Genomic DNA, 13,455 nt, shown 5'->3' with positions numbered 1-13,455 from the left:
AAGTTAAAGCAGAGGAGAAAAGGCACGAGTGCTGCTGACTATAAAAGATAATACTACTAAAATAGGAACATAAGTTTTACTTTCTTTTTTTAATTCAGCAAAGGTAAAAGCAAATTAAATACTTAATTCTATTTGGCTAAGCAGGAAATTAAAATTCGACTTCCTAAAAGGTGCGTGAATACATGTCTAATCAGTCACGAAAAGTCAACCGAATTGTGGTCATTTCTGAATCCCATAAACTCAAAATAGTTTCCCACTTTGAGTTAGGGGTACTATAAATAGTTATAATATATGCAGCGAAACGAAGTCATTTCATTTTTCAGTTTTTCTTATACAAAAAAACAAGAGCCAAACAACAAATTAAAGCCATCGAGTAAAGCAAAGCGAATTCTAGAATATAAGAATCTAGCTCTATATTCTAGCTTGGTCATTACGTACCACAGAAAAAGGGAAAACTTTATAAGGTGCTTGTAATTTATTAGCTCAAGTTGAAAATCTTTCAATTTTTTTTTTCAACTTTTGTGATCTTGAAAGGAGCCATGGCAGAAGAATTTCAGCTAGGTAGAGGAAACTGGTGGGAGTCGTCATCATCATCATCAACAACATCATCGTCTAGGAATAATAAGTTTGAAAGTGGAATATTATCATCTACTACTACTACTATGCCTTCAGTATCCACCGCACTAAATAGCATGGCAAGCAACTTTGGTTGTTGGCCGACAGAAATTGAGGATATTAAAGCTAGATCTTCCTTGAATCCTGTGTCTGTGTCGGGATCTGATAATAGCTCTATGGTTTTTCCGGCTGATCCCCAGAAACTCCACGCCTCTGAATCTGGTGGTCTAAATTTGCAAGTGATGGGCTTAGGTCTACCATCCCAAGGACTTGATTGGAACCAACCTTTCTTGTAAGTACTACTATTATATATGGTGATCCAAATTTGCAGCTGACTTCAAGATTCTTTGAACTGAACTTATTATACTTTTGCATTCAAAATTTGATATATCTTTTTTACATATATACTTATGTTGTGTGTTGAAACAGCCTCTCTACCCCGTCGGGTCTGCGTACACACTATTTTCGCAGACTCCATTTGGGGGACTATACTAGGTCGTCGTTGTTGTTGTTGTTGTACTTACGTTGTGTGTTGAAAATTTTAAGTTCAGTTAAATTTCACGGACAATACACTCAACCTTTGTCTGTAGTTTGTCCAACCGCGATTAATTAAATTGATGTTCCACTTGAAGATTCAACTTAGGATATGTTTTGAATTATTTACCTATTAATTAATTCTCATTTGCAGCCGCGGTGAAAAAGCTGGGAGTGGCTTTCGTTCCATACTTGAAGAAGGGTTGAGCTCGGATGCAAATTATCAGCAAGAAGGATCATGTCAGCAAGATCATCATTGGACACAGAAAATATATACTGGGAATGACTATAATAATAAGCAAATGGACCGGGGTATTTCTTTAGATCATCAACCAGTATTTAATGCTCCAAATATGAGCTCAAATCTTGATAACGCACCTTATGGAAGTCCTTCAAATATGTTACAAGGACTCTTAATTTCTGATAGTCACCAAGAATCCAACTTTACAAGTACTAGATCGCTATATTATCCTCCCTATAATCCATCGAATTGTGACGTCAATCCTGCAGCAGCTGATGTAATGCCTACTTCATCAGCTTCTTCTTCTTGGTCTAAATTTCCGAAACAGCAGTGGCCGATGCCGCCGCCTCACGGCCAGTCGCATTTCTCCGGCACTCCTTTCTGGAATGCCACGTCAGCTGCCATGGACGATGTTCGCTCAGGTTTCCAGCTCCCATCTATACATCAGCAGCTTCCCAACCCAACAGTTGATACGAAACCAAAGGTAATCGAATACCTAGTAGTATGCCTTCGTTTCATTTCATGTGGCAACAACTAAATTTAACAAAAAAAGAAAGACCTTTGACATATACCTGTTAAAATCTCCTTATAACTAGTATAGTTATCTTAAACATTGTAAGAGCATGTTAAATATAGTAAAAGTGATCTTAAATATAGTACTATTGTTATCATTCTTTTTGAAAAAAATGAAGAGTGCTATAAAAAATACAACGAGGGAGTAGTAATTAACTAGATTTTGATTTTTCCTTTTGGAAAATTCATACAAACATGTAGTACTAATATTGATTCATTCATCGTGCTACAGCATACAGCTGAAGATAGGAATATAAGAACAATTGCAAAGAAAAGTGGCAGTGAAATGTCAAATAAGAGACCACGGAATGAAGCGCCATCTCAAATGCCAGCTTTTAAGGTATATATGTGCATGAATTTTTAACGACAAAATGGGGCTTTGGATTTATTTGTTAAATTTTAATCTATCATAGCCTAATATGAGAATATGTTTCTTTGTTCTTGATTATTTCAGGTGAGGAAAGAGAAGATGGGAGACAGAATCACTGCCCTTCAACAATTAGTCTCACCTTTTGGGAAGGTAACAAATTAAAGCTGCGCCTGAAAATTTCTTTCACTTTACATAAAGAATATCATATGTCCTGTATATTGAGAGAGACCATTAACTTTCTGAATTCACCAAAAAGATACTATCATTCACTAAATCTTGATTTTGGTTTTCCCCAGACTGATACAGCTTCTGTGCTCTCCGAAGCGATTGAGTACATAAAATTCCTCCATGAGCAAGTCAATGTAAGTTTTTCGAGTAATTTAGCCTTTATTTTTTCAATTTGCTTTTGCTCTCGCTAATTATTCTTTTCCTTTAATTCAGTGCAAGTTAATTTGATCAGTGTCTTAACAAGTTTGATAAGAACCTAGAAGCCAATAAAATTAATGAATTCAATGAAGATGAGGCTAAAAGAAAATACTGCATCTCTTAGTCAATACCCGGTTAGAATTTGATTACTTTTCGGGGTGAATTCGAACATAGAATTTACAATTTTCTTGAAATATAACTATATATTTAGAAACTACATCAAAAGTGCTATAAGTCAAAATAATTAATAATTTAAAATATTTAAATAAGTCAAAATAATTAATAATTTAAAATATTTAAAAAATATTTGCAAAGCTATATGGTAAGAAAATAGTTTGTTTAACTTCCCTAATAGTAATAGGTTCACTTACGATAGAACAAATGGAGTACAAGATAGTACAAGGCTTTCAACTTGGTATTATCAATATCTCAAAATTTTCCTAAAAGATTTGAACTTTTTCAGTACATATATATATGTATCCTTTGGAAATTAACTTCTAATAATAATTATAAAAAATAACGGAAATCAAATATAATTACGGAGTGTTTTTATATTTTCAAGTCCCCAAGCCCGTTCAATTTATTAATGATCAATAGAAATATCATATATGCTATATAAATACTACGCCCTCTGTTCAATTTTTACGTGATAGACTAAGCACAGAATTTAAAAAAGACCAAATAAAAAAAAAAAAAAAACTTTTGAAACTTGCAATCTAAAACAAGTTATAGACACTGGCTAGCTATAAATCATCTTAATAAGCGTCACACCAAAACTTTAAAACTATGTTATTTTTAAATACTATAAAACTTTTCATTCTAAGATCTTATTTATTTGGGACTGATTGAAAGGAAAGTATGTCATACAAATTAGAAAAGAGGAAGTATATATATATAACGTGGACAACTGATTTGGTCTAGAATAGGAAAAGAATGGACATATTTTAATACGTAGTTACATTTCCAATTCCATTTTCAATATAACAAACTATACCACATTGATATTAAGTATTTCTTTTAACCATGTCACATAACAGGTCTTAAGCACCCCATATATGAAAAGTGGAGCTTCCATGCAGCAACATCAGCAGGTAAAACTACATTTTATTCTCTAATAGTGCTACTTTAAACCGAGACTATTAATCGTGGATTGCAAATAAAGGTAGTTTATCTACATTCTGCCTGCAGAGTACTGGTGATAAATCCAATGTTAATCCAGAAGGAGCAAAGCAAGATCTTAGAAGTCGAGGATTATGTTTGGTCCCAGTTTCTAGCACCTTTCCCGTAACTCATGAAACGACAGTAGATTTTTGGACACCAACATTTGGAGGAACATTCAGATAATGAAGAGGCCCGGACAAGAAGCCAATAACAGATAAATTAATCACAAAAAGAGTTAGAGTTTAAGTTATATACACCGTTAGTATGACTTTTTTTACATTATCAGGTTATCTTTACATGTTTAACAGGTAATCTGTCATATTTTTATGATTACAAATCTTACATTTTAAGGAAGCTTACATTAAGCTATCCTTCGGATGGCCTGATGGTGTAAAAAAAAAAACTCTTGACACTAACGGTGTATATGACGTAAACTCAAGCAGAAACTGTATGTTCCACTAGTCATCCCCTTATCAAAACCCTAGACAAGTGGGGGATGAAAATGAAAAAAGGGACAAAAAAAAAAAAAAAAAGCAATGGGGCCAGATATTTGACAGTACTAGTAATCCAGGTCCAAGCATATGATGATGATGATGGAAAACAAAAAATAAAGAATGCAAAAAGAGAAGGAAAAGGAAGTGACCCTTTAAAAATGGACCAGCTCATGCAAAATGATGCAGCTTTGGCCAATATTTGGGACCACTGTATGCGTCTAGGGGTATTGTAATTATTGAAGAATAATTATGATCAAAGCTAGTTGATTACTCGTTAGGAATAAGATGATAAATTTTAAAAAGATTTCTTCTTTCTCATTATGCTAGTTAGTTTACAAAAAGGAATTTTGTTTGTAGCTGAATTTAGTTGAAATGAGGGATAAAAGGAGCTTTTAGCCCTAGCTGTTTGTATCTGTTATTTGTGCAGATAGCTGGCACTACCATTACTTTAAAACAAAAGAAATGAAGGAATAATTCATTTGGTTGGAAATCTAACTTTCCATTTGTTTATATATAATATATGTCTGGAATAAGTTAGTGGAACTTTTACGGCGTTTCAACTTTTTTTTTTTTCAATTTAAATATTGTTTGAATGATTAATGGAGGGATGTAGGTGAAGGAGAGAAACGGATAAAAATTTTCTCTCCTAATGGTTAAATTGAACTGCTTTCATTAGAAGGCAAAGAGAAGCCAGACGAACTGAATTCCTCATTCCCTTCTCCTTTAACTTTTGCACTAGTTTATACTTTATATTACATCTTCATTCATTTTCTAAAGCTAGCCATTATGTTCCCGTAGATTGCTGAGTCTTTCGTTAGATACATAATGAAGAATGAATTTTCTTTTTCTTTTTTTTATTAAAAAAACTAGGAAAATCCGTTAAACTTAAAAGGTCCATTAAAAAACTTTTGTAAAATCCAACAATAATCTAGCATAGTGAAAAGACATTTTTGTTATGAAATATTATTTTGTAGTGGATGTCTATAACTCCTAAAGAAGTTACTCCCACTACTCTTCTCCATTAAGTAGATAACTCCCACTATTTCTCACCATTATAGTTGTAACTCCCACAGCTCCATAACCTTCCCATGATATTTCCCCATGATCTCAATAGTTAATACCATGTTTATGATATCCTTTGTATACCTCAATGTCATCCTATAAAATAGAGGGTTTGGACATCATATGGTAGACACTTGAATACATGGAAGAAATAGATTCTCTTTTCTCTTTCCCTCTACATTGTTGTCTATCTTTTTGTTTTATATTATTACTTTGAGCTAAGTTTTGTAACACGTTATCAGCACGAACGCCTCATTCTTCGTTAGGTTGTGGTAGGTGTTTCTTAACTTTCACGGCTTGCCTACTCATACCCTTTTGGTTGTCAGGTAACTATTTATTTATCTTTTTTCACATACAATGGTAAGAGTCTTTATGCTATTTTTGTTTACTAATCCATATTGATGATATAATGATGACTAAAGAGAAATAATGTATTTTTCATGAAAAAGCATGAAGTTTGTCCCACTTGATTTGCTCCATTCTTGAAGTGAATGTGATAGCGGTGCATAATAAGTCTAAATGAAGACAAGTGGTTGACCAATGAATGTGGGCGTGCCAAAGATCAAAATAATAATAGTCATCATTATGGTAATTGTGAAAAGGAGATCAATAAGGGTTCTCAAAATAATCCTTCAAAGGTGAAGGAATTGTGTATCAATATGGTTTGTAAATATGAGGCACGCTCTGACGATTATAGTCCATTTTTTTGTTGAAAGAATGCGACTTGTGATAAGCATTGTAAATGCAGACTCATTCCTGAAGTGAATGTGAAATATATATGTGATACAAATTATGCACAACAATATGTGTATGCATGGTTGAATAAATACTACAACTCACCTCTACGGGAGGTTTGAGAGAAAGAAAGATCATGAACACTACTATGTGGTTACACGAATACGTCATTTGTCGTGTATATGTGGTGCGCCGAAAATATTTTTGACATGCCTTATAAAAAGTTATTAAAGGCAAAAGTAAAGCAAGAAATAAGTCTTGTCTATAATGTTTTTGATTGTGACAATGATAAGAGAATTTTTTCTGTGGAGAAAAAATTCACCACTTGGATTGTGGTATAAAAGATCTTGTAGTACAAAATATTGAGAGCTCCGAAAGAGCGAATTTGTTACTACCCAAATAAATAAAATTATTCATGGCATTGGTGGTAGTAAGTCTCAAAAAGGAACTTTTTGAGTTTCAAATATATTAGCCAAAGAGGTTGGCATATTTAGACTATAAATGAAAGGAAGATTGAATATCTTCATATTACTATAATAATACCGGGTAAATATGAAAGGTTACCCGATTTTTTTTCTATTTGTACTACAGATGTATAAGCATGGTGATGGAATCACATGCCATAGTAAATTAAATATTTACTGAAATAAATATTAGTTGGCACGACCGGTTGGCCATCCCGGTTCAATTATGATGTGAAAATTGATTGAGAATTCACATAGGCATATATTAAAGAAATAGAAGATTCTTCAAGAATTCTCTTGTGCTGTTTTTTTTTTCTCTCATGATATACCAGTTAAGGTTGGGATTGAATCCCTTGATATCTAGAACGAATAAAAGGTGATATGTATGTATGGGCCCAATCACCTGCCATGTGGACCGTTTACTATTATATGATTTTAATAGATGCATCTATTGTATGGTCACATGTGCGTTTTTTATCAACTTGCACTTTGGTTTTTGCAAGGTTGTTTGCTCAAATTATTAGAGCACAGTTCCAAAATATATATTATGGTAATTTATCTTGATAATGCTGGTTTAAATCCAAGTTGGTTTAGCAGAAATTGTATGCCTCCAATTATAGCTAAACTATTGGTTATGAGAACAAAATTCACAAATAGAAATTTGGTATGAGGTATATTATTTAATATACAACAACACTTGTATGCATCTAGCCAAGAAGTTATGATAAATTCTCCCCATCACAATTGGTTCACGGTCAGGAACCAAATATTCCCATCTAGAAATATGGATGTGCTATATGATTTAATTGTGCTGCCACAATACACAAAGATGAGTTCCCAAAGAAGGTTGGAAAATGTGTTGGTGATCCCGATATTATGGGGAGAAAATGGGCAGCTGAAAAAGTAATACGTGAAATGAATTATTATGAATACATCTAGATCCCCGTACAAGAAAATGTGAACTTGAAGTTCAAGTGATAATTCATTTCCAAAATATTTCTAGGCACATTGCTGACCCAAAGCTAAATGTCATATTTCAGCTCCTAATGCTCCAAATAGAATAACGTCCATGATGGATAGAGTTTATGGCACGAATGAAGCGTAATAGACAAATAGGTTCCAAAGATAAAACTCCTTGAAGAAGGAGGGAGCAAATGTTCAAGATGGTCATAATAAGGAGGCAAGTGCTTTATAAGAGCACCATGACATAACATTTTATAAGACCTCACGGGAGAGGCTCGGGTACCTGAAAATTATGAGATCTTGATAAGTTATGTCTTTATTGTGCGATGATGGAACCGATGTAAAATGATCGTCGACGATGTTGTTAATATAATGTAGCGCTCAATGTTATTAATATTGACGAGGATCTTGAGCTCAAATCTGTCATGGAATTTGGACAGATAAGTGATTGGCCAAATGAAATATATGCAATGAAGAAATTGACTTCACCTGAAAAATGTGAAGTTGGACGAATAGTCCCCACACCTGAAAGTGAAATGAAAAATCAAGTCGATAGACATAAAGACGACTTGTGGCACAAAATTTTCATAAATATCCTGGTTTTAGGAGACATGTTCTCATGTGGGGAATGGAGTCATTTCAGATTTTGGTCTGACAATACATTTGATATGCATTTAATAAAAATCCTTGAATGATTTAAATTGTTCTAAAGCATATTTAGGTTCCCAAGAAATTTATTAAATAAATCTTTGGCAGATCCTTATGTAGGTTAGAGCGATCATGGCTAGTGCAATTGGTGCACTAATATAGCTGGCTAGAACCATGAGTATAACAATATGCTAGCAAGATATAGTTTTATTCCAATGTGGAGATATTGGAATACAATCAGTATTATATTTCAAAAGGAATACTTGATGTAGATTTGTTTATTCTAACAAATATTGCCAAGATTTTGTTGGTTATGCATATGCAGGCATTTTCCTGAAGTTCGTTTTTCAAACATTCTATTTGCATGTGAGAATACTGCCATATTATCATTTTACAAGGCAGTTAATTGTTGATACTTATTCAAGTCATGCCAAGATAAGCAACTGATAAAGCAAGGGGCTTAACACACAATAGACGTGTGACTTGACTTTGAAGAGAAGATTCCAATAATACTGAAAATAATATTGTTTGCTTATATCAATTGAAAGAAGGACTATCGAAGAAGACAAAATAAAGCATATTCACCAACGTTCTTCAACAAATTTGTTCAAGTGATAATTTGACAAACTTCTTCACAAGACATTGCAGATCTCAATATTAGAGAAGTTGTTATACAAGCTTGGAATTTGTCGTCTCCGAAGAATAAAGTGATGTTTTCATCAGGGGGAGGCAAACACGCGTTGTACTCTTTTTCCCTTAGCTAAGATTTTATCCGACTGGGTTTTTCTGGCAAGATTTTTAATGAGTCAGCAAATAATGCGTATTACAAGATATGTGTACTCTTTTTCCTTCACTAAGATTTTTTCCCACAGGGTTTTTTCTTAGTAAGGTTTTAACGAAGCACATTATCTATAGACATCCAAGGGGGAGTGTTATGACATATTATTTTGTAGTGGATGTCTATAACTCCTAAAGAAGTTACTCCCACTACTCTTCTCCATTAAGTAGCTAACTCCCACTATTTCTCACCATTATAGTTGTAACTCCCACACCTCCATAACCTCCCCATGATCTTTCCCCATGATCTCAATAGTTAATACCATGTTTATGATATCCCTTTGTATACCTCAATGTCATCCAATAAATATAACGACCCGGCCGGTCGTTTTTGGAATTTACGCCCCGATCCCCCATTAACTGCTTCCCCTAAGTTCATTTCTGCTATTTTGGTTTGCCGGGACGTTCGGTGTTGGGATTCGGAGTGTTTTGGGACACTTAGTCCCTAAATGAGAGCTTAAGAGTTGAAAAATGGTCCGTAATTGGAACGGTGTGAACACGACCTCGGAATGGAAATCCGATGGTTCCGTTAGCTCCGTTAGGTGATTTCGGGGTTGGGAGCGTGTTCAGAATGTATTTTGGGGGCTCGTAGCTCATTTAGGCTTGAAATGCCGAAGTTTGAATTTTTGAAGTTTCCGGTCCGATAGTGAGTTTTTGATCCGAGGGTCGGATTGGAATTCCGGAAGTTGCAGTAGCTCCATCATGTCATTTGGGATGTGTGTGCAAAATTTCAGGTCATTTGGGCGAGGTTTGGTTAGGTTTTTGATCGAAAGTGTGTTTTGTTGGAATTTGAAGTTCTTAGGCTTGAATCTTTGATTTAATCGGACTTCCGGCGTTGTTTTAGTTGTTTTAAGGATTGGTACAAGTTTAAATAAGGTATTAGGTGGTATTGGTGCTTTTGGTTGAGGTCCCGGGGGCCTCCGGATGGTTTCGGGTGGTTAACGGGGAGATTTTTGAAGTGTTGCAGCAGCTGGTTCTTTTCATCCTCTGATATTTTTGCTTCTGCGGCTTGGGAACCGCAGAAGCGGAGCCGCATAAGCGGCTGGATCATCGTAGAACCGGTTTGGGGCAGAGTTTCCAGGTGTCGCAGATGCGGAGGAAATTCCGCAAAAGCGAACTCGCATCTGCGAGAAAATAGCCGCAGATGCGGCCATTTGGCTTTTATTTGGAACCGCAGAAGCGGTGTATAATCCGCACAAGCGTAACCGCATAAGCGGTTGACTGGACCGCAGAAGCGGATGAGGTTGTTTTAGTGAGAGTCGCAGAAGCGGCTCACTTTCCGCATAAGCGGGACCGCAGAAGCGGTCCCTTGTCCGCAGAAGCGGAAATCCCTGGGCAGAAATAGAAATTTCGAGGGTTTGAGTTCATAAGTTACAAAAATCAATTGAGAGCTCGGTTTAAGGCGATTCTGAGTGGGGATTGAAGTGAAGATCGCTGGGTAATGTTTCTTAGGTCCCTTCTTGTTATATTTCATCATTATATAGTTAAATCCACCATTAGAATTCGAATTCAAGGTCAAAATTGGGGAAAATTGTAAGAAACTTCATAGACCTAATTATTGAGTTTTGAGTGGGCAATTGACCTCCGATTTGGGAGATTTTTATATGGTTAGACTCGTGAGAGTACGAGGGTTCTGAAAATGTGAAAATTATTCGATTCCGAGACGTTGGCTGGAGGGGCGTTTTTGGTCATTTTACCTATTTTTGCGCCCTAGCTGTAAATTTATTAGCGGAATCAGTTGTTTGCAATATTATTTACAATGTGTAATTGAATTGAATAGATTTGGGCCATTTGGAGTCGGATACTCGTTGCAAGAGCCTGGTTTCTAGTTGATATTGAGCCGGTTCGAGGTAAGTGGCTTGTCTAACCTTGTGTGGGGGACCTTTTCCCTTAGGATTCGTTGTTTGTTGATTTGAGTGCCTTGTACGCGAGGTGACGGGCGCGTACTTCAGCCAATTGTTGGAAATCCGGTTTTCTTAAGATATTGAGATTTAGTTCCTTTCATATTTGCTTTATTCTACTTGCAATTATAACCTGTGCTAGATTAGGAAAGCATGTTTAGTTGATTTAACTTGCCTAATTGCTTAAGTTGGCTTAACTGTACTACGTGAAGCATGCTAGGCCAGTACTACCTGTTGCTTGTCTTTTGTACTTCGTTTCCGTGTACCTTCTGGTTGTGATTGCGCATTTACATTGGGACTATGGATGTGGGATTCCGGTAGCTCCCCCCCTTGTTTGTTTACTTTGGGACTACGGGTTCGATTCCCGGTAGATCCCCCTGCACTTTTACTTTGGGACTGCGAGTTAGATTCCCGATAGATCCCCCTGCACATTGATAGTTGGACTACGGGATGGTATCCCGGGAGATCCTTCAGATATACACATATGATGGACTACGGGACGGTATCCCGGGAGATCCACTGGACAGTTGAGAGAAGGACTACAAGACGGTATGCTGGGAGATCCTCATTGTTACCATTTGGTGTTGAGATGTACTTATTCTGTGGTTGTTCCGTTCTTGTGTATTTGCTATTGCCTTGTTTAACCTGTTTTATTACACTGCTGTATTTAGTATTTCTGTCAGATTATCATACTGTTAATTATTGTTATTACTATATTTTGTCTCAGTATGGCCCTGACCTTCCTCGTCACTACCCAACCGAGGTTAGGCTTGGCACTTACTGAGTACCGCTGTGGTGTACTCATGCCCTTCCTGCACATGTTTTTCATGTGCAGATCATCCAGGTACCTCTACCCAGGCACACTATCAGTGAGGCAGGAGGACTACAAAGAATTCGAGGTAGATCTGCTGCCTCCGCAGACCGACGAGTCTCCCTCTTATTCTATCTTTAGTACTTAGTTTTCCTTCGTTCGGTTGTTAGAAATTCTGGAGTTTGGAACCTATACTATACACTTCTGTAGCCTGTGTTGCCCGTGAGTTTCCGGGTTTTGGGAATTGTTTAGACTTGTGATATTGAGTTGTACTTGCCAAGCGGCATTCGGTATAGTTTCCTTTAGATATTTGATTTGATTTTCTTTATTTTTCTGCAATTATTGTATTTCTGCAAATGTTAGGATTACCTGGTCATGGGGACCAGGTGCTGTCATGACATGTTCACGGTTGGTGAACTAGGGTCGTGACAAGTTGGTATCAGAGCTCTAGGTTCATAGGAGCCACAGAACACAGGCCGGTTTATTAGAGTCTCGCTGATCGGTACGGAGACGTCTGTACTTATCTACGGGGGGCTATGTAACTGTTTAGGAAAAATCTCCGTTTCATTTGAATTCCTTGTCGTGCGATATTTTGACATCAATGCTAAACTTCTAACTTCTATTCTCTCACAAATGGTGAGGACACGTGCCACTCGAGATGATCAGGCACCCGCGCCCCCTACTGCAGCCGTCAGAAGCCGGGGCCGGGGGAGAGGTCGAGGACGCGCACGTGGTGCAGCCAGAGCCCCTGCGCGAGCTGCCGCCGAGGTACCACCAGCAGATCCAGCCGGAGCCCAGGCACCTGGCACACCTACTACTGCCACTACTACTCTAGCGCTCGAGGAGACTTTGGCTCAGTTCATGAGCACGTACATCACTTTGGCTCAGGCGGGGTTGCTTCCCATTGCTGCAGCCACATCCCAGGCCGAGGGAGGAGCGCAGACTCCCGCCGTCCGCACTCCTGAGCAGCGAGTGCAGGTTGAGTAGGTTCCCGAGATTATTCCCCCACAGCCTGCAGCACCAGTTCAGCCCGAGGATGGGTCAGCTGCTTCAAAGGACGAGCAACGCAGGCTTGAGAGGTTCAAGAAGTATGATCCCCCAGTGTTCAGTGGATTAGCATCAGACGATGCCTTGGGATTTCTAGAGGAGTGTCATCGCATTCTTCGCACTATGGGTATAGTGGAGTCCAGCGGGGTTTCTTTCACTGCCTTTCAGCTTCGGGGAGCTGCCTATGATTGGTGGCGCACTTATGAGATAGACAGTCCAGTCGAGGCTGCTTCACTGACTTGGACCCAGTTCTCGGACATGTTTATGAGAGAGTTTGTTCCCCAGAGCCTCAGAGATTCATGGCGCGCAGAGTTTGAGCACTTGCGCCAGGATGCTATGACAGTTTCAGAATATGCGCCAGGCACGCACCGGCTTTGGTTGCTACAGTTCGAGAGAGAGTTCGCAGGTTCATTGAGGGCCTTATTCCGCCCATCAGGTCTAGCATGGCTCGAGAGTTGGAGATGGACATTCCTTATCAGCAGGTAGTGAGCATTGCTAGGAGGATTGAGGGTATGCTCGCCAAGGAGCGAGGAGAGAGGGAGGCCAAGAGGTCTCGAGAGTCGGGTCACTACT

At 37.7% G+C, this 13,455-nt stretch overlaps 1 protein-coding gene across 1 annotated transcript; it reads left to right on the top strand.

The window, feature by feature from the left end:
• The first annotated feature begins 320 nt into the window (after window positions 1-320).
• LOC109210385 (transcription factor bHLH123-like) lies at window positions 321-4,359 on the top strand. The gene is made up of 7 exons (XM_019373785.1): window positions 321-907; window positions 1,304-1,874; window positions 2,196-2,303; window positions 2,418-2,483; window positions 2,630-2,695; window positions 3,797-3,850; window positions 3,948-4,359. The coding sequence occupies exons 1-7, from the start codon at window positions 540-542 to the stop codon at window positions 4,101-4,103; spliced, it is 1,389 nt and encodes a 462-aa protein (XP_019229330.1). The 5' UTR covers window positions 321-539; the 3' UTR covers window positions 4,104-4,359.
• Window positions 4,360-13,455: the final 9,096 nt, after the last annotated feature.

Source organism: Nicotiana attenuata, unplaced genomic scaffold (assembly GCF_001879085.1).
Source record: "Nicotiana attenuata strain UT unplaced genomic scaffold, NIATTr2, whole genome shotgun sequence".
NCBI classification, from domain to species: domain Eukaryota; kingdom Viridiplantae; phylum Streptophyta; class Magnoliopsida; order Solanales; family Solanaceae; genus Nicotiana; species Nicotiana attenuata.
This window is presented reverse-complemented; position numbering and strand designations above follow the sequence as displayed.